Genomic DNA, 18,831 nt, shown 5'->3' with positions numbered 1-18,831 from the left:
TGAACGGGATGGAAGAGAGGAGGGTAGGTGGAGGCGAGTGGTTGCAAGTGGTTACGAGTCAAAAGCAATGTTAAAGAGGTGGGCTTTCAGTCTAGATTTAAAGGTGGCCAAGGATGGGGCAAGACGTAGGGGCTCAGGAAGTTTATTCCAGGCGTAGGGTGCAGCGAGACAGAAGGTGCGAAGTCTGGAGTTGGCAGTAGTGGAGAAGGGAACAGATAAGAAGGATTTATCCATGGAGCGGAGTGCACGGGAAGGGGTGTAGGGAAGGACGAGTGTGGAGAGATACTGGGGAGCAGCAGAGTGAGTACATTTATAGGTTAGTAGAAGAAGTTTGAACAGGATGCGAAAACGGATAGGGAGCCAGTGAAGGGTCTTGAGGAGAGGGGTAGTATGAGTAAAGCGACCCTGGCGAAAGACGAGACGGGCAGCAGAGTTTTGAACCGACTGGAGAGGGGAGAGGTGACTAAGTGGGAGGCCAGCAAGAAGCAGATTGCAGTAGTCTAAACGAGAGGTGACAAGGGTGTGGATGAGGGTTTTGGTAGAGTGCTCGGAAAGAAAGGGGCGGATTTTACGGATGTTGTAAAGAAAGAAACGACAGGTCTTGGCAATCTGCTGGATATGAGCAGAGAAGGAGAGAGAAGAGTCACACAGTACACACAGTGGAGACTCTCCTTTAGAACGTCTAGCCCTCCCTGCCCCGAATTGTGCGAGCTGGGAGTAATAGAGAAGGCTTTCTGGAGTTGCTGCATGCCATGAGGTTTCAGTTCCTTAGAAAACAGCAGCGTGGCCAGCTGTTTTGCTTTGAAACTGGCTAAATTAGTATGAATTTTGGAGGTGAGATGTGTTGTGGGGTGGGCTGTTGGATGAAGGATAGGGATCTTGTGTGGCTCTGATGGATGTGCTTTTGTTTAAAATGAAATTAGAAATGTCAACAATTTCTATTTGGTTTTGGTTTTGTAAATGAGAAACAAAGGAAAGCAAATGAAATCTCATTCTCTTTTCTTTTGCTTTGTTTTCTTCCTGCGTGATGCACCAACCAATTAAACTCGTGTCTTAAACTTTTAAACCTCGCCCCAGGCTTCCCATTCATCCCTTATGCCCTCCCAATCTTCCTCCTTAATTTACCTGATCTCTGAGTTCACAATGAGCAGAGTTCATGCAAAATTGCCTCTGCTGTGCTAGAGTCATATTCCTAATAATGCTGGCCATGGTTTTAATCAGTGAGAGGGAGGGATGTAAGAAAAGGGAAAAATCAAATGAAACTTTTATACATCCTTCTTTCATTTGGTTCAGAAATAAAATAAGAAATATTGTTGGTATTTTCTGTTTCATTTTAAACTAAAAATACACCCTTAATGTCAGGGCCGTGCCAACACGGTAAGCGAGGTAAGCATGGCAGGAGGGCGCCATCCTCTGGGGGGCGCCCCGCCGCACCATGCTTACCTCACCCTCTTCTCCCCAGATCCTTTCCCTTTTTTTTTGTTTAAATTTACCTCTGTCCGGCGGCAGCGTAGCGTTAGTGAGAAGGAGGCGGCGCTCCCCCACCCCGACGTGTCAGTCTTCCCTTCACTCAGTTCTGCCTTCTTCTGACATCAGAAATGACGTCAGAAGAAGGCGGGAACTGAGCGAAGGGAAAACTGACACGTCGGGGCGGGGGAGCGCCGCCTCCTTCTCACTAACGCTACGCTGCCGCCGGACAGAGGTAAATTTAAACAAAAAGAAAAGGATCTGGGGAGAAGAGGGCGGGTAGTGTAGCGATCGTTTTCGGGGGGCGGGCGCGGGGCCAACTGCAGGGGGGCGCCGGAGACCCTAGGCACGGCCCTGCTTAATGTGATAAATTGAGGGGAGACTGGGGTGGTGGAAGGGCTGCATGGAAAGCCCAGACAGACTTGTTTAAATTTTTGAGGTGAGAGTTTAGTTGGCAGTGGGAGAAAAGAGGTCCTGGAAGATAGCTTATAGTATATGCTATAAATAGGGAGCACCAAAGAAACAAGGAAAAGAAATGGAATGAAAAAAAAATGAAATAGGACAGGGGTGAACTGGCTGACCCGGGGGCCGATGCTCTTATGATAGTTTGGCCCCGCACAGTGCATCCCAGGATGCACCACACAGGACCAGGTGCTCTATAAGTGCATTCACTCTGCAGCTCCTCAGTACCTCTCCACTCTCATCTCGCCCTACATTCTTCCCCAGGAACTCCGTTCACTGGGTAAATCTCTCTTATCTGCACTCTTCTCCTCCACTGCTAACTCCAGAGTCCGTTCCCTTTATCTTGCTGTACCATATGCCTGGAATAGACTTCCTGAGCCGGTACATCGAGCTCCTTCTCTGGCTGTATTCAGATCTAAGCTAAAAGCCCATATACACTTGTTCAGAACCCTTATTTTATCATCCTCACTTTTTTTTTAATTAATTTATTTATAATTTTCACAAAAATACAAACATATCCAGTTTGCAAGGTAAAACAGAGAAATATTTCAAAGAAAAAATAAATGCTAAATCTAGCATATATTAAACAAAGCAATCTTTTCACTCTTCCTTAGACCACCAAAGAGTGGGGGGAGGGGACTAAACAAATTTAAGGAGAAATATAGTCCAAAAGAAAAAAAAAAAGAAATTGCTTCAAATTGGCATAGTCCTGTTTATTAATTCTTCTTTAATTGCTGAATCAATTTTCTTATTCAGGTAGATGGAATTTTAGCATCCAGAAAAGACTTTAGTTGAGGTGGCTCAAAAAAGACGTATTTAATGCCAGACATTCGAATTATACACTTACAAGGATATACCAAAGTAAAGATTGCTCCGAGTGTTCTCACTTCATCTCTTAATGCAAGGAATTGTTTTCGCCTTTGCTGTGTTGTTTTTGTAACATCGGGATAAACCCAAATTTTTTGTCCATAGAACAGTGTTGCAGAATATTTAAAGTAAAGTTTCATAATTAAATTCAGGTCCTGTTCAAAAACCATAGATACTATAAGAGTCCGTCTAGATGTTATTTCTATCTTCGATTCCTCTAGTAATGCAGTTAAGTTTTGCGTATCTACAACAGGAGATTCAAGTGTCTCTCCCGATTTTTGAACACTAGGTAAATAATACACCTTATTACAAGGAGGACTTTCTGCGGGAGTTAACTTCAAAATCTCTTGAAAATATTTCTTGAGAAAATCTCGAGGCGTCAAAGCAGGAGACACTGGAAAATTTAACATTCTAAGAGTAAGGCGTCGGTTGTAATTTTCTATCTGCTCTATTTTACGAGCAGTAAAAAGTTTGTCTTTAACAAGAGCATCTACCGTTGTTTTAACTTTGGTGGTCTCTTCTTTAATAGCAGAAATTTGAATTGAAGATTCTCTTTTTATTTTGTCATAAGATTCTGACATTAAATTCAACTTACTTGTTAACAAAGAAACTTCTTTAGTGGATTTAGCCACCTCAATAGTCAGTCTCTGAAGCGCCGTCCATATAGCTGCCATAGTCACCTCCTGGGGCATTTCTTGCTCCAGAGTGTTCTCCACCGGTGCATCAGGGGAAAAACCGCCAGAAAGAGACAAGTCAGAAACTACGTCGGTATCTGCTTGTACTCTTGACTCCACTCTGGCTTCAGCGGGACAAGGAGGCGGTTTCAGCAGCGGAGGCAAAAGCGTGGTCTCTAGATCCCTGACCGACGCAGCTCCTTCTGCGCCGATCTTAGCGGGTGTCGCCAGTCTGGATTCAAATGGTAAGCTTCTCACAAAACGATCAAGTGTTTGCTGTTTAGGGGATGACATTAGTGCCACTGGCGGTTTCACTTTTGTAATCCCCTTTCTTTTAGTATGAGGCATATCGAAATCCGGGGAAAATCTTTGTATTCACCAGCAAACAATTTGAGAGTGTCTGTGAGCTCAGCTAGGACGCCATCTTGCTCCTCCCCCTTATCATCCTCACTTTAATATTCCCTTATATCTTGTTTGTTCTGTTTGTCTGGCCTAATTAGATTGTAAGCTCTGTTGAGCAGGGACTGTCTCTTCATGTTCAAGTGTACAGTGCTGCGTACATCTAGTAGCGCTATAGAAATGATAAGTAGTAGTAGTAGTGCTGTCATTGTGAAGATAACAGTTTCCGGTGGCAGGAGCAAGTGGGTATTGCTCCTGCCTGGTAGAAGGTATAGGGATCGGGGACATTTTTTTTGTGCCTGGGTAGGGGAGGGGGCAATGGACCACCAGGGCATTTTTTTAAATGTTTGGGGATAAGAGGGGGTTTGGATACAGATATGTTTGGGAGGTGGGAAAAGGTGTTGGGTTTGGGGATAAGGGGCTGATGCATACTGCAGCATATTTATGGGGTTTTTTAAGTGTCAGCTTTCCTGTCAGTACTGACAGGTAAGTTGACTTTAGTTCTGAGCAGCAGATTACTACCGCGATTTCAGTGTGACATTAATTTGTATATTCATTACTTTGAACATGCTGCGGCAGAAGACTCTACCGCTAGGTTAACGGCTTGCGGTAAGGTCGCTGGCCCAAAATAGATGTGCGGCAATTTTAATTTTGCCGCAAGTCCATTTTCAGCAAAAATTTTAAAAAGGCATTTTCCACAGGTGTGATAAAAAATGATTCTGCGCGTGCCCAAAACATCTACACTATCGCGGGCCATTTTTCAGCGCATCTTAGTAAAAGGACCCTATAATAAGCAAGCACAAGAAAAGAGTGGGCTTAGGGGCCCTTTTACATGGCAACTCAGAACTACCGCCAGCCCAATGTGGATGCAGGCGGTAGTTCCTCCTTCAGTGTGCGCCATTTCTGGCGCTACAGAAAAATCAGGTCTAATTTTCTAGTGCAGGTGTTACAGCCGGGTTTCCACCTTTTTATCCACTGTGGTAAAAGGGGACTCTACGCGCAGCAAAACTGGTGCTGTAGTACCACAGCTTAGTAAAACAGACCGTTAGTTTTTCACTATCTGTGTGCAAGCATTTTGTTGGCTGTAGTATGGGTAAATCTACAGCAGTGGCATATCAAGGTGGGGGCGGTGGGGGCGGTCTGCCCCGGGTGCACGCTGCTGGGGAGTGCCACGGCGCGTGCCTGCTCCGAGTTCGCTAAACTTCGTCGCTTGTTCGCTGCAGCTCTCTCTGCCCCGGAACAGGTTACTTCCTGTTCCGGGGCAGAGGGAGCTGCAGCGAAGCGAAGTTTAGCGAACTCAGAGCAGGCGCGCACCGCGGCACCCTCCCCCCCAGCGGCATGCCCCCCCTGGGGGGTGTCATTTCGCCGGAGGGGAGGGGGGAAGGTGTCATTTAGCGGGGGGGGGGGGGGGGGGGGGGTGCATCGGCGCTCCGCCCCAGGTGCCATCCAGGCCAGGAATGCCACTGATCTACAGTGCATGTGAATCTTTTATAAAATCCATGGATGTATGTGTAGAGTACACATACACACGCACCTTTTTTGAAACAACTTGAAATTCGTATGGGAGTTTGTTTTATAAAGGCTTACTGGTGCTATGTTTCCTTTAAGTACATAAGTACATAAGAATCGCCATGTTGGGACAGACCAAGGGTCCATCAAGCCCAGCACCCTGTAAACGACAGCGGCCAAAAGAACAAGCAATTTGTCCCACCTCTCCTAGAAATAGTGTATTATTCCCTCGTCCATTCAATAACATTCTATGGCCTTTTCCTCCAGGAAGCCGTCCAACCTTTTTTTGAAGTCCGCTAAGTTAACTGCCTTAACCACTTTTCCAGCAGCGAATTCCAGAGTTTACGCGTTGAGTGAAGAAAAACTTCTTCCGATTCGTTTTAAATTTACCACACTGCAGCTTCATCGCATGCCCCCTTGTCCTAGTATTTTGGAAAGCGTAAACAGACGCTCCACATCGACCCGTTCCATTCTACTCATTATCTTATAGACTTCTATCATATCTCCTCTCAGCCGCCTCTTTTCCAAGCTGAAGAGCCCCAGCCTCTTCAACCTTTCCTCATGGGGAAGTCCAATTCCACTATACCTTTTTTGAGGTGCGGCGACCAGAATTGAACACAATACTCGAGGTGCAGTCGCACCATGGAGCGATACAATTTTAGAATAATATCCTTATTTTTGTTTTCAATCCCTTTCCTAATAATACCCAACATTCTATTTGCTTTCCTAGCCGCAGCAGCACATTGAGCAGAAGTTTTCAATGATGACACCTAGATTCCTTTCTTGGTCCGTGACCCCAACGCTGAACCTTGCATGACATAGTTATAGTTTGGGTCCTCTTTCCCACATGCATCACTTTGTACTTGTTCACATTAAACGTCATCTGCCATTTAGACGCCCAGTCTCGTAAGGTCCTTTTGTAGTTTTTCACAATCTTCCTGCATTTTGACAACTTTGAATAACTTTGTGTCATCGGCAAATTTGATTACCTCTCTAGTTACCCCCATCTCAAGGTCATTTATGAATATGTTAAAAAGCAGAGGTCCCAGCACAGATCCCTGAGAGACCCCACTAACTACCTACCCTTCTCTATTGCGAATATTGACCTTTTAATCCTACTCTCTGTTTCCTATCTTTCAACCAGTTTTTAATCCACAGCAAGACACTACCTCCGATCCCATGTCCCTCTAATTTCCTCTGTAGTCTTTCATGAGGGACTTTATCAAACGCCTTCTGAAAATCTAGATACACAATATCAACCGGCTCACCTTTGTCCACATGTTTGTTTACTCCTTCAAAGAAATGCAGCAGATTGGTGAGGCAAGACTTCCCTTCACTAAATCCATGTTGACTTTGTCCCATTAGTCCATGCTTTTGAATGTGCTCTGTAATTTTGTTCTTGATAATAATCTCTACCATTTTACCCGGCACTGACGTCAGACTCACCAGTCTATAATTTCCAGGGTCTCCTCTGGAACCTTTTTTAAATATCGGCGTTACATTGGCCACCCTCCAATCTTCTGGTACCACGCTCGATTTTAAGGATAAATTACAAATCAATAACAGTAGCTCTGCCAGCTCATTTTTTAGTTCTATCAGTACTCTGGGGTGAATGCCATCTGGTCCAGGAGATTTGCAACTCTTCAGTTTGCAGAACTACTCCATTATGTCTTCCAGATTTACAGATATTTCATTAAGTTTTCCCGATTCTCCAGCATCGAATACCCTGTACGGCACCTGTATCCCACCCAAATCTTCCTTGTTGAAGACCGAAGCAAAGAACTCATTTAGTTTTTCTGCTATTTTTTAATCTTCCTTGATTGCCCCGTTTACACCCCAGTCATCCAGCGGGCCAGCTGATTCTTTTGCTGGTTTCCTGCTTTTAATGTATCTAAAAAAATTTTTACTTTCAGTTGTTGCCTCTAACGCTATGTTTCTTTCAAAATCCCTCTTTGCCTTTCTTATCAACACTTTGCATCTGACTTGACATTCCTTATGCCGCTTCTTATTTTCTTTATTCGGTTCCTTCTTCCATTTTCTGAAGGATTCCTTTTTAGCTCCAATAGCCTCCTTTACCTCACTTTTTAACCATGCCGGCTGTTGTTTGGTTTTCCGTCCTCCTTTTCTGATACGTGGAATATGTTTGGCCTGGGCCTCCAGGACAGTGTTTTTGAACAGCATCCATGCCTGTTGTAGGTTTCTTACCCTCTCAGTCGCTCCTCTAAGTTTTTTTTTCTACCGTTCTTCTCATTTTATCATAGCTTCCGTTTTTAAAGTTAAATGCTAACATATTTGACTTCCTATGTTTACCTTTTTGAAAGCAAATTTCAAAGTCGATCATGTTATGATCACTGTTGTCAAATGGCCTCCAGACTTTTGCCTCCGGCAAGTCACGCAACTCTTCATTGCCTCAGGTACAAACTTAGGGGTCCTTTCACTAAGATACGGTACAAAGTGGCCTTAGCTCACCCTTATGCGGGTCTTTCCCATGTGCTAATGCCATTTTTACTGCAGCTGTAAAAATGCCTTTTTTCTATCATTTTCATTTTCTGGGCATTTGCTAATGTTGCCATTAGTGCATGGCCATTTCTAAAAATTCTCAAGGCAGCACTTATCACCACCTATTTTGTAGGTGGTAAGGGCTCTCACGTTATCTATATGTTAACCCAGTGGTTTCCAAACATGGTCCTGGAGGCACCCCAGCCAGTCAGGTTTTCAGGATACTCACAATGAATATTCATGATAGAGATTTGCATGCATTGCCTTTACTGTATGCAAATCTATCTTGTGAATATTCATTGTGGCTATACTGAAAACCTGATTGGCTGGGGTGCCTCCAGGACCAGGTATGGGAACCGCTGCACTAACCAGTTAATTTGCGTTAATGTAAATGTGCTAACTGGTTAATCTCTGCCCCTGAACCCCCCCCCCCCCCCCAAATGTTTGGCACATGGTTAGCACACGCACATTGCAAAACTAACACGGAATATGCCAATACCAGATATAATTGCTCTGCCGGGGCTTCCAGGTTTATGGATTTTCAGTAGCATGTGGAATGTGCCCACAGAAGGATGGTTTGGTATGAGTTTTTTTTAGATGTGGCTATACTTGCTTTGGGGATGTTTTGATAAGTTTTTATTTCTAAGAAGCATGAAATATAAATATATGCTAGAAGAAAATAAAAATATCCTCAAAGTGAAGAGGGAAGGAGAAGGGATTTTTTGGATTTAGTTCATGCAGTGTTCAGTATTAGTGCCGTTACACTCAGGTAGAGGAGGTATTTTTCTGTCCCTGTTCTGTCCTCCGACAGCCTCTCACTAGTTTATAACGTGATCCTAAAATGTGTGTAATGCCTTTACTGTTATTCTCAGTCCCAAGGACTATCATTGCTGCAGTTTCCCACTGGAAAAATAAATGAGCATTGCACTGTGGGTAATGTAGTTCACAGGCAGTGCAACCACACTTGTTTGGCTGTGTAAGAGCTGTTACCACTGGTTGTGAGGCCGCCCAGACCTTCCCTCTCTCTCTCTCTGTGCCAAGCTTGGCTCTTTTGTCTTCCTGTTCAGTCTCACTATCTGTCCTCAGAGGTCAGCCAGGTATGACCTTTCCCTCCTATCTCTAGGACTACCCCTTGCTATCTGATGGCAGGCTCTGTCCTCATTGGTCTCTATCTGCTCCTCCCTGTGTGAAGCCCACCACTTTTTTGTCCTTTCAGCCACGCGGGGCTTCTTTCACCATTATAGCCAGGGACATGGAGCTAACACCATCTGGCTCCACACAGCTCTGTCCTGCTGAGAACTCCCTGTGAAGAACCTGGTTTTTTTACCCTGAGAATATTTCCTTCCAAATGAGATATTGCACATTCCAGTCACCCAGCTTTGGACTATTTCTACCTGTTCAACTACCTTCCCCTCCCCCTGCAATACAACTACCTCTCCTCAGATCTCCACCTCCCACATCCTCCAGATTAAGAAGTCTCTGTATCCTGAACATCTATCTGTGAGTAAATTCTCTGTGATTTATTCAATAAAAGAGACTTCCTAAAATAATAGAGACTTCAGGTGATTGCTGTGCCAGGGTTATGCTCCATGATATTGGGGCTTCTAATTACCAAGCTCCAAGAGTCATGACAGTCCCTGAGGGGCTTACAATCTAAGGGGTCCTTTAATTACCCTGCATTAGACATGCATTAGCGCCTAACAGCTTATTTAAAGGGCCCCTTAGATTGTAAGCTTTCTTAGAAATAAAAACTTATCAAAACATTCCCAAAGCAAGTGAACACATTCTACATGCTACCTAAAATCCATAAACCTGGGAGCCCTGGCAGAGAAATCATATCTGGTATTGGCACGCTTACAGAGGAAATATCCGGACTGATAGAGGGGATTCTTAAACTCTTCGTGCACAAGACAAACAGCTTCATACAGGACACCACAGACTTTATGAACAAATTAAAAAACATAAAGCAGTTACCACTGGGTGCTCTTCTGGTCACAATGGATGTAGAATCACTATACAACAACATATTCCATGCAGAAGGCATAGCTCCATGTAATAAATTCCTAAAAATATGCACTCTGGACCACCAATATGAACTAGAAACTATTACAAAAATAATCAAATTCATTCTAACTCACAACCATTTCCGCTTTAACAACATTATCTATCTGCAAATCGTGGGCACTGCTATGGGTACCCGGATGGCACCTCAATATGCTAACCTAACCTGTTCATAGCAAACAATTTACTGCCAGTATATTGATGACAATTTTATAATATGGACTGAGGGAGAAGAGAGACTCAAAATAATTTTACAGTTCTTTCAGTACTACAGTCAAATTCAAAATTGACTACTCTCTAGAAAATTCAACTTTTCTAGACACCACAGTTGCCATCAATAATGGCTATATACAAACACCTATATATAGGAAACCAACAGACAGATGCAGCTACCTCCACAACTCCAGCTTCCAACCCAAGAGACAGAGATAAATACCACAAAATCCTGACTGAATCCTTCAAACAAGAAGGCTACAACCCCCAAATAATCTCCAAGAATATTGCCTCTTCTCTTAAAATACCCAGAGAAAACCTATTGCAGTACAAAGAAAAGAAAACCACAGAGAGAATCCCCCTTGTAGTAATATACAATCCAGAGCTGGAAAAAGAAAAATCATAAAAGATCTACAGCCACTACTTTAGGAGGACGATCACTGAAAGGGATATTCTAGCTCCACCAGTGCTGTTCTTCCGACAGCCACCTAATTTGAAACATAGATTAGTGAAAAGCAAGCTCCCAATATAAGCTCAAAAAGAAGAGAATGGCACATGTCCCTGCGATATACCCAGCTGTAAACTGTGCCAACACATTTCACAGGCTCCCACAGTCACTCACATGGGAAAAACATTCAGCATATGGGGATCCTTTACATGCTGATCTTCAAATGTGGTATATATCATTCAATGCAAAAAGTGTGAAGAAGGGTACAGTATTATAGATGCAATCCAGATGCTAATGACAAGCATCAATTTACATAGACATCATTTTGAACATCACAATCAGGCTTATTTTCGAAAGAGAAGGGCGCCCATCTTTCGACACAAATCGGGAGATGGGCGTCCTTCTTCCAGGGTCGCCCAAATTGGCATAATTGAAAGCCGATTTTGGGCATCCCCAACTGCTTTCCGTCGCGGGGACGACCAAAGTTCCTGGGGGCGTGTCGGAAGCATAGTGAAGGCGGGACGGGGGCGTGCTTAACACATGGGCGTCCTCGGTCGATAATGGAAAAAAGAAGGGCGTCCCTGACGATTACTTAGCCGACTTTACTTGGTCCATTTTTTCTTGCGACCAAGCCTCAAAAAGGTGCCCAAACTGATCAGTTGACCACCGGAGGGAATCGGGGATGACCTCCCCTTACTCCCCCAGTGGTCACTAACCCCCTCCCACCCTAAAAAAAGCTTTAAAATATTTTTTGCCAGCCTCTATGCCAGCCTCAAATGTCATACCCAGCTCCCTGACATCAGTATGCAGGTCCCTGGAGCAGTTTTAATGGGTGCAGTGCACTTCAGGCAGGCGGACCCAGGCCCATCCCCCCCTACCTGTTACACTTGTGGTGGTAAATGTGAGCCCTTCAAAACCCACCAGAAACCCACTGTACCCACATGTAGGTGCCCCCCTTCACCCCTTAGGGCTATGGTAGTGTTGTACAGTTGTGGAGAGTGGGTTTTGGGGGGGTTGGGGGGCTCAGCACCCAAGGTAAGGGAGCTATGCACCTTGGAGCAATTTCTGAAGTCCACTGCAGTGCCCCCAGGGTGCCCGGTTGGTGTCCTGGCATGTCAGGGGGACCAGTGCACTATGAATGCTGGCTCCTCCGACACCCAAATGGCTTGCATTTGGTCGTTTTCTGAGATGGGCACCTTCGGTTTCCATTATCGCCGAAAACCGGGAACAACCATCTCTAAGGACGACCATCTCTAAGGTCGACCTAAATGTTAAGATTTGGGCGTCCCCGATCGTATTATCGAAACGAACGATGGACGCCCATCTTGTTTTGATAATACGGGTTTCCCTGCCCCTTTGCCGGGACGTCACATACTGTGACGTTACATACTGGGACTGTTACATACTCTGCTAAAATAGTGATTTGCATGTCCCAATCCTTAGAGCTGTACACCTGCAAATTTCTTCTGGTGAATTTAAGTGCAGCTCTTCAGATAGGTTACAGAGGAGACATTCCTACAGTCTTAAGCTCCCCTAGAAAAAAGAAAAAAAACCAAACCTGTATATCTGCTAATATAGTGATTTACTTGCTGTGTTTTAAACTGGTTTGATATCTGTTTAATCTGAAAACTAGCTAAAGAATTAGATCTTTTGTTTGCTCCCTAAAAGTGTACCCTTCCCCCTCAGTGGATGGCGGTAAGTGCTCCCCCCCCCCCCCCCATGGCCACGCAGTAAGAATAATCTTACCACAAAGCCATGTCTTTTTTTAGTGGATTTTTACCCATTGCGCTAGAAAAGGACCTGGCGTGCTGCAAAAACATCCCCTGCCGCTACCACAGGGCCCTTTCTACCTCAGCTTGAAAAAAAACCCCTTCAGTATGCTGTCATGTAGTAACACAGCCTGGCTATATCACTACTAAAAGAAATTAATTTTTCTGAAGGCGAAACTGATAATATCTTTTTTCTCTTTAGATTACAGAATGAGAAATGGATGAATGTACAAGCAGGAGACATCATTAAACTGGAAAACAATCAATTTGTAGTTGTGAGTACTTAAACCATATTATTTAACCTGTGCTTCAAAGCTGTATTGTTGCGTTTAAACAAAACAGCTTCTAATGAGCAGACATATGTTTGAATAAAAATGTAACACTTGTATCAAGGAGCATTGACGATGTGAGAGCTCATTGCTGACTGAGATGCAGTTAAATTAAGAAAGGAAATTAGTGAAGTGGCTTGGAAACTGTCTGCCTAAATTTTGAACTCAGCTTTTTTTGAATATTGGGCTCAATCTCTCTGGGGCCCTTTTACAGAGCGGTGGTAAGCCCAATGCGGGCTTACCGCTCGCTGTTCCGGGAATATTGCTGGCAGTAGTCCTGCCCCAAATGTGCGCTATTTCTGGGGGGGGGGGGGAAAGAAAACCTCTGGAAATGGCTTGCATGGCGGTAACCCAACGGTAATCGGGGATCGCCGTGTGTAGCCCGGTTACCGCCGGGTTAGTGCGGGAGCCCTTATTGCCATCTGAGTGGGTGCCAGTAAGGGCTCCCCACCGCATGGCCACACGATAAGAGTTCTCTTACATCGTGACCATGTGTGTCTGGGTTTTTTTTAACCTGCTGCAGTAAAAGGGACCCTGGCGCACAGGAAAAATGGCGGTTAGTATATCTGGGTTTAAAAAAGATTTGGACAAGTTCCGGGAGGAAACGTCCATAGTCTATTATTGAGATGGACATGGTGGAAGCCACTACTTGCCTTGGGATTGGTAGAATGGAATATTGCTACTATTTGGGGTTCCGGAATCTTGTTATTGTTTGGGATTCCGGAATGTTGCTACTATTTGGGTTTCTGCCAGGTACTTGTCAACTGGATTGGCCACTGCTTGAAGCAGGATACTTGGCTAGATGGACCATTGGTCTGACACAGTATGGCTATTCTTATGTTCTTATGTTATGTCCACACCACCTTTTGCACACCATAGATATTAGACACTCGGTTTGTAGTCATTTACACAGGTAACTACAAATTATTGCCAATTAGTCCTTGTTAATGCCAGTTAAGTGTCAATTTTGCACTAATTAGCCAACTAATATACATGAGTAACTGACTTTATTCTATAACTGCACTCCCAATCGTGCCCCTAATTTTGGGTGCCGTTTGTAGAATTGGAGGGTACGTAAGACATGTACATCTGAATGAATCCTCCAACAATACCTGCCTCATTTCACTTAAGAAATAAGCGAGTAGAACACATGGCTTTAATTAGAGCATCATTAGTGCTGGATGTTGGAATAGTCTGAATGACTTAAGTTCATCTCTCTTGCCATTTCATCGGCTAAGGTTTAATTTTGCTTTGTTTACGTTGGATCGGAACATTTACTGTAAATGTGGATATATGAATCTCGTAGAGAAGATTTATAACCAATTGGTATTCGTCACAGTAAAATGTTGGAAGCATGTTTGATTAATAGTCAAAGTTAATTAAGTAAGGGAAAATATTTATATGGTGCTTCTAAAGAAGCTGTTCCATAGAATTTCATGATATACCATCTCTTCTTTATATAGGCTGACTTGTTACTCCTGTCTAGCAGTGAACCACACAGTCTCTGCTATATTGAGACAGCTGAACTTGATGGGTAAGTCTGTAGGGTGATATTTTATGAACATTTGATTCTTCTTACCTGTAGACCTCAGGGCAAGATGTCTTTAGCCTTGCTTTCCTTGATTGGCATGCATTTATTTTCATCAGCTGTAAGCTCTGCGCTCATGTACTAGTGCCATCATGACATGCACAAATGATTAAGTGGTCATTGTTCAATTTCTTGGTTCCATTCAGTGTATCCAACCCTCAATCCCTCTGTTTGCAGAAAAACAGATCATTAATTCATTAAAGAATGGGTGACTGGAAGAAGTTCAACAACAACATCATAATAAAACTGGAAGTAAGATGTATCATATTCAACCAAACATATTTCTGACATATCTAATTTGATTTGCTTTTCATAAAGCCTGAAGCAATCATATCGGTGTTCCAAATTCCAGACAGATTAATGCTTTGCTAACAGTTTCCTCATTGTGTGCTAGTGAGTGGGATGCCGCACAGAGCCGTCCCAGATGTTTACTGGGTGGGGACTGTCATAGCAGTTGGATGGCATTGTTGGCTTCTCTTTTTTTAGAGTTGTCTGTATTGGAGTGCATTGCATTACAGTATTGTAATACTTCAGTTATTATTTTTATTTGGATTTGCATCTCTTTCAGTAGTAGCTCAAGGTGAGTTATATTCAGGTATGCTGGGTATGTTGCTATCCCTGGAGGGCTCACAATCTAAGTTTGTACCTGATGCAATGGAGGGTATAAGTGACTTGCCTAAGATCACAAGGAGCAGCAGTGGGATTTGAACCAGGTACTGCTGGATGTCAAGACCAGTGCTCTAACCACTAGGCCACTCCTCCACTCCACAATGGCTCACCAATAAAAAAGCCTGTTTCAGATAGGAAAACACCACTAGCATAAATGCTTAGAGCTTCGAGCTGTATAACCCAAAGGCTTGGGTTTAAATCCCACCAGCACCGTTTATTTACCCTGAATATTTTGATGTCTAGTCCTCTACTCTGTTTTAATCTTGTCTAGCACACATTGGGTTGCCATGTCTTTCTACCACTCAGGAGGAGGAAGGAAGGACTATAGAACACCATTGGAGCAGAGCTGAATTCTTACATTTCATGGGATCAGATTGTGAACTTTAATAAAAATTGGGCAGGATTTTGTTTCTGTTGCACATTTCAATATTCATCAACATAAGAGCATGTTTACACAGACTATTTGGTTCTAAAGACATCCAAGCATATTTCATCTAGACATGCCCTGGTGTTCCCTCTTCTTAGTTTATAACATTAGCAACCAGCACAAATCTTTCAGTATTTCTGGGAAGACACGTTGCTCGTGGTTTGTAGATGTTAACTCTTTCCTTTTACAAATTACTCAAAGCTCGTGTTTAGAAATCTTAGGCGCAACACATTCACATAGGAGGTAGAGCAGGAGAAAATGATATGTGAGGTACATTTATTTATTGCAAGAGAGAACTTGGAAAGCCTCTCCGAAGTCTACAAGCCAGATCTAGGTCTTTGCACCCTACCCCTGGGATGGGGGGGGGGGGGGGAGGCCAGAAGGGTGGGTAAGTGAGTGCTTTTGAGACATGGGATGGTTTTTGACAAATGCCAGAGGAGGAGTTAAGAGTGAACAAGAGAGGCTGCAGCCAGCATTTTTCAGAGCCTTGCTAACTCTGTGATTTAACCCCATAGGTGCTAAGTCCCTTGAAACAAAACAAAATGTTCAGTGTAGAAACTCTTATTTCTGGAAATATTCATTACATCAATGAACTGGAATTCTAACCATTGGAAAGCCAGGATTTTTATCTTTCTAAATGGAACGTTGCCTTTGTCAATAGTAGGGTCTTGTCCAGGGCTTATTTTAACTCAGCACTCCAGTCATAGGATTAAAATTTTTTAAAAACTTCCCCATGTAATAAAAAATACCAATGTTTGGGAAAGCACGTGTCCTTTTATTCTCCAACTCACTGCAAATCTACATATTGTAGCTACCTTAAAGGACCAACATATATCATTAGTATATGTCAGAAAAAAAAAGATGTCTGCTTTTATAAGTGAGATGTCTGTAATTGATTTTACAGGGAGACTAACCTGAAAGTGCGTCAGGCTTTACCAGTCACTACCGATCTTGGAGCAGACATCAGCAGACTTGCAGAGTTTGATGGTAAGTGCTGGACAAAACGTAGTGGTGGCTGTTGTGTAGGCATGCCAAATTAAGAGACTAGAAATGCAAATAAGTAAGAAAGAAATGGAACGATGAAGGGCGAGAAGAGGCAATGAAGTGGGGGGGGGGGGGGGGGGGAGGAAGGAGAGGGGTGCCAGGTGGTTGGACGGGAGGGAACAGTAACAATGTCTGTTTTGATCCACTTGCTGCCATTACCAAATAGATTCCTTAGCCTAAAGTTTCAATGTGATCATCAGCAGAGCAGGCTAAGGTTTGGTACAGGGGACTACAGACTGTGATATAGTAACATAGTAAATGACGGCACATAAAGACCTGAACAGTCCATCCAGTCTGCCCAACAAGATAAACTCATTTTACATGGTATGTAATACTTTATATGTATACCCGAGTTTGATTTGTCCTTGCCTTTCCCAGGGCACAGACCGTAAAAGTCTGCCCAGCACTGTTCTTGTACTAAAAGTTCCGAAGCTAACATCGAAGCCCCTTAAAATTTACACTCCAGCCCATCCATATCTATTCAGTTACGATCGGGACGTAGACCGTAGAAGTCTGCCCGGCACTGGTTTTGCTTCCCAATTACTGGCGTTGCCACCCAGTGTCCACTAAGATTCCGTAGATCCATTCCTTCTAAACAGGATTCCTTTGTGTTTATCCCACGCATGTTTGAATTCCATTACCGTTTTCATCTCCACCACCTCCCACAGGAGGGCATTCCATGTATCTAACACCCTTTCCATGAAAAAATACTTCCTGACATTACTCCTGAGTCTGCCTCCCTTCAACCTCAATTCATGTCCTCTAGTTCTACCACCTCCCCGTCTCCAGAAAAGGTTTGTTTGCGGATTAATACATATAGTAACATAGTAACATAGTAGATGACGGCAGAAAAAGACCTGCACGGTCCATCCAGTCTGCCCAACAAGATAAACTCACATGTGCTACTTTTTGTGTATACCTTACCTTGATTTGTACCTGTCCTTTTCAGGGCACAGACTGTATAAGTCTGCCCAGCACTATCCCCGCCTCCAAACCACCAGTCCCGCCTCCCACCACCGGCTCTGGCACAGACCGTATAAGTCTGTCCAGCACCATCTCCGTGTCCCGCCACCGGCTTTGCCACCCAATCTCGTCTAAGCTCTTTAGGATCCATTCCTTCTGAGCAGGATTCCTTTATGTTTATCCCACTCATGTTTGAATTCCGTTACCGTTTTTGTTTCCTTTCAAATATTTTAGTCACCCTGGGTTTAAGCTGGACTCATGAAGAGTATTCCAGTTTTAGCTTCCCAGACACAAAGACGTCCCTATTGCAAGTCGAAACACATTGTGGAGTGCATCAGACAAGAAATGAGCCATGCTTTTAGCTGAACTGTATTCTTAGCATAGTTACACTGACCTGGGAGGTTGGTAAATTCTAGCAGCACCATTACCCCCTTGCTTTTCTTATCAAATATAAAGTCAACCTGCATACTTGTCATTTGATAGGTGCATTGTGCCAAAGTTTGGTTGATCAATCATGGCCTTTTTTTTTAACTAATAGTACTCTGCTCTTTGTAAAAATAATTATTAAAAATTTTGTGAACTGAAAAAACTCCGAGTAGTCTGATATAATTTGGGATGACTTTCAGGAAAACCTAATGCCCTTTTAGTGTTGTGGCTTGAAAAGGCTTTCTTCTGACTTTTGTTTAGACATGACATGGAATTTATTGCTGTCTAGTGCATATTTTAACTAACTAAAGGTTTCAGGGAAAGGATTTCAGCCTGGTTCTGTCTCTCCAAAGTCAGTGTTTTAAGGCTTTTTCAGGCGATAGCTATAATAGGGCTTTGGAAGGGTGTCTGGACTAGGAAAGCATTTTGGTGATCTGCTTTGTGCAATAGTTTTCCAAAGCAAGAGATTTATTAATGATCTTGTATCTTTAAAAAAAAAAGATAATTTTTCTTCTTGAAAATGCCGTTGGGCTAATAAAAGAGAAAGGATAATTTAGTGTAAATAATTTATATCGTCCTTAAACTGCAGCAATGTAAATAGTGCTAATTCAATGTCAAATATTTATATGAAGGCAGTATTCCTTTTTAGATTTTAATTTTGGTTTTACAGGCTTTGAGGAATTCTTCCTATTAAGGAAACTCTAAAAATATATACAGTAGACAAGATGGACATTTTATCCCCAGTATTAAAAAAGTGTGGCAGGTGTCCTTTAGAGTCTCTGCCCACATTTTCCATCTTTATTCTGTGCTTTGCTCTGTTTCACATTATCTGTGACAGGTTTATGTAATCCGCTTGCCTGTTAAATGCTCAGTTCTATTCCAGGAATAGATTTTGTGGTCGAGACAAGTGGAGGCAAAAATCTCTTGCAGTTTTCTGACGCACCTCATGTATCCTGCTGATGAAAAGCAGGAAAAAAAAAAGATCATTGTTTAGGTAAATGTTTATTAAATGTTGCT

General features: G+C 43.2%; 1 protein-coding gene across 1 annotated transcript in view; it reads left to right on the top strand.

Annotated features, from left to right (window-relative positions):
- Positions 1-18,831, top strand: part of ATP8B4 (ATPase phospholipid transporting 8B4 (putative)) — a 467,603-nt gene that overhangs the window by 269,503 nt on the left and 179,269 nt on the right. The window contains exons 7-9 of the mRNA XM_030189574.1: positions 12,571-12,643; positions 14,161-14,231; positions 16,286-16,368. Of these exons, the coding sequence (XP_030045434.1) occupies positions 12,571-12,643; positions 14,161-14,231; positions 16,286-16,368 (227 nt within the window). The remainder of the gene's footprint in view (positions 1-12,570; positions 12,644-14,160; positions 14,232-16,285; positions 16,369-18,831) is intronic.

Source organism: Microcaecilia unicolor, chromosome 1, assembly GCF_901765095.1.
Source record: "Microcaecilia unicolor chromosome 1, aMicUni1.1, whole genome shotgun sequence".
Lineage (NCBI taxonomy): Eukaryota > Metazoa > Chordata > Amphibia > Gymnophiona > Siphonopidae > Microcaecilia > Microcaecilia unicolor.
This window is presented reverse-complemented; position numbering and strand designations above follow the sequence as displayed.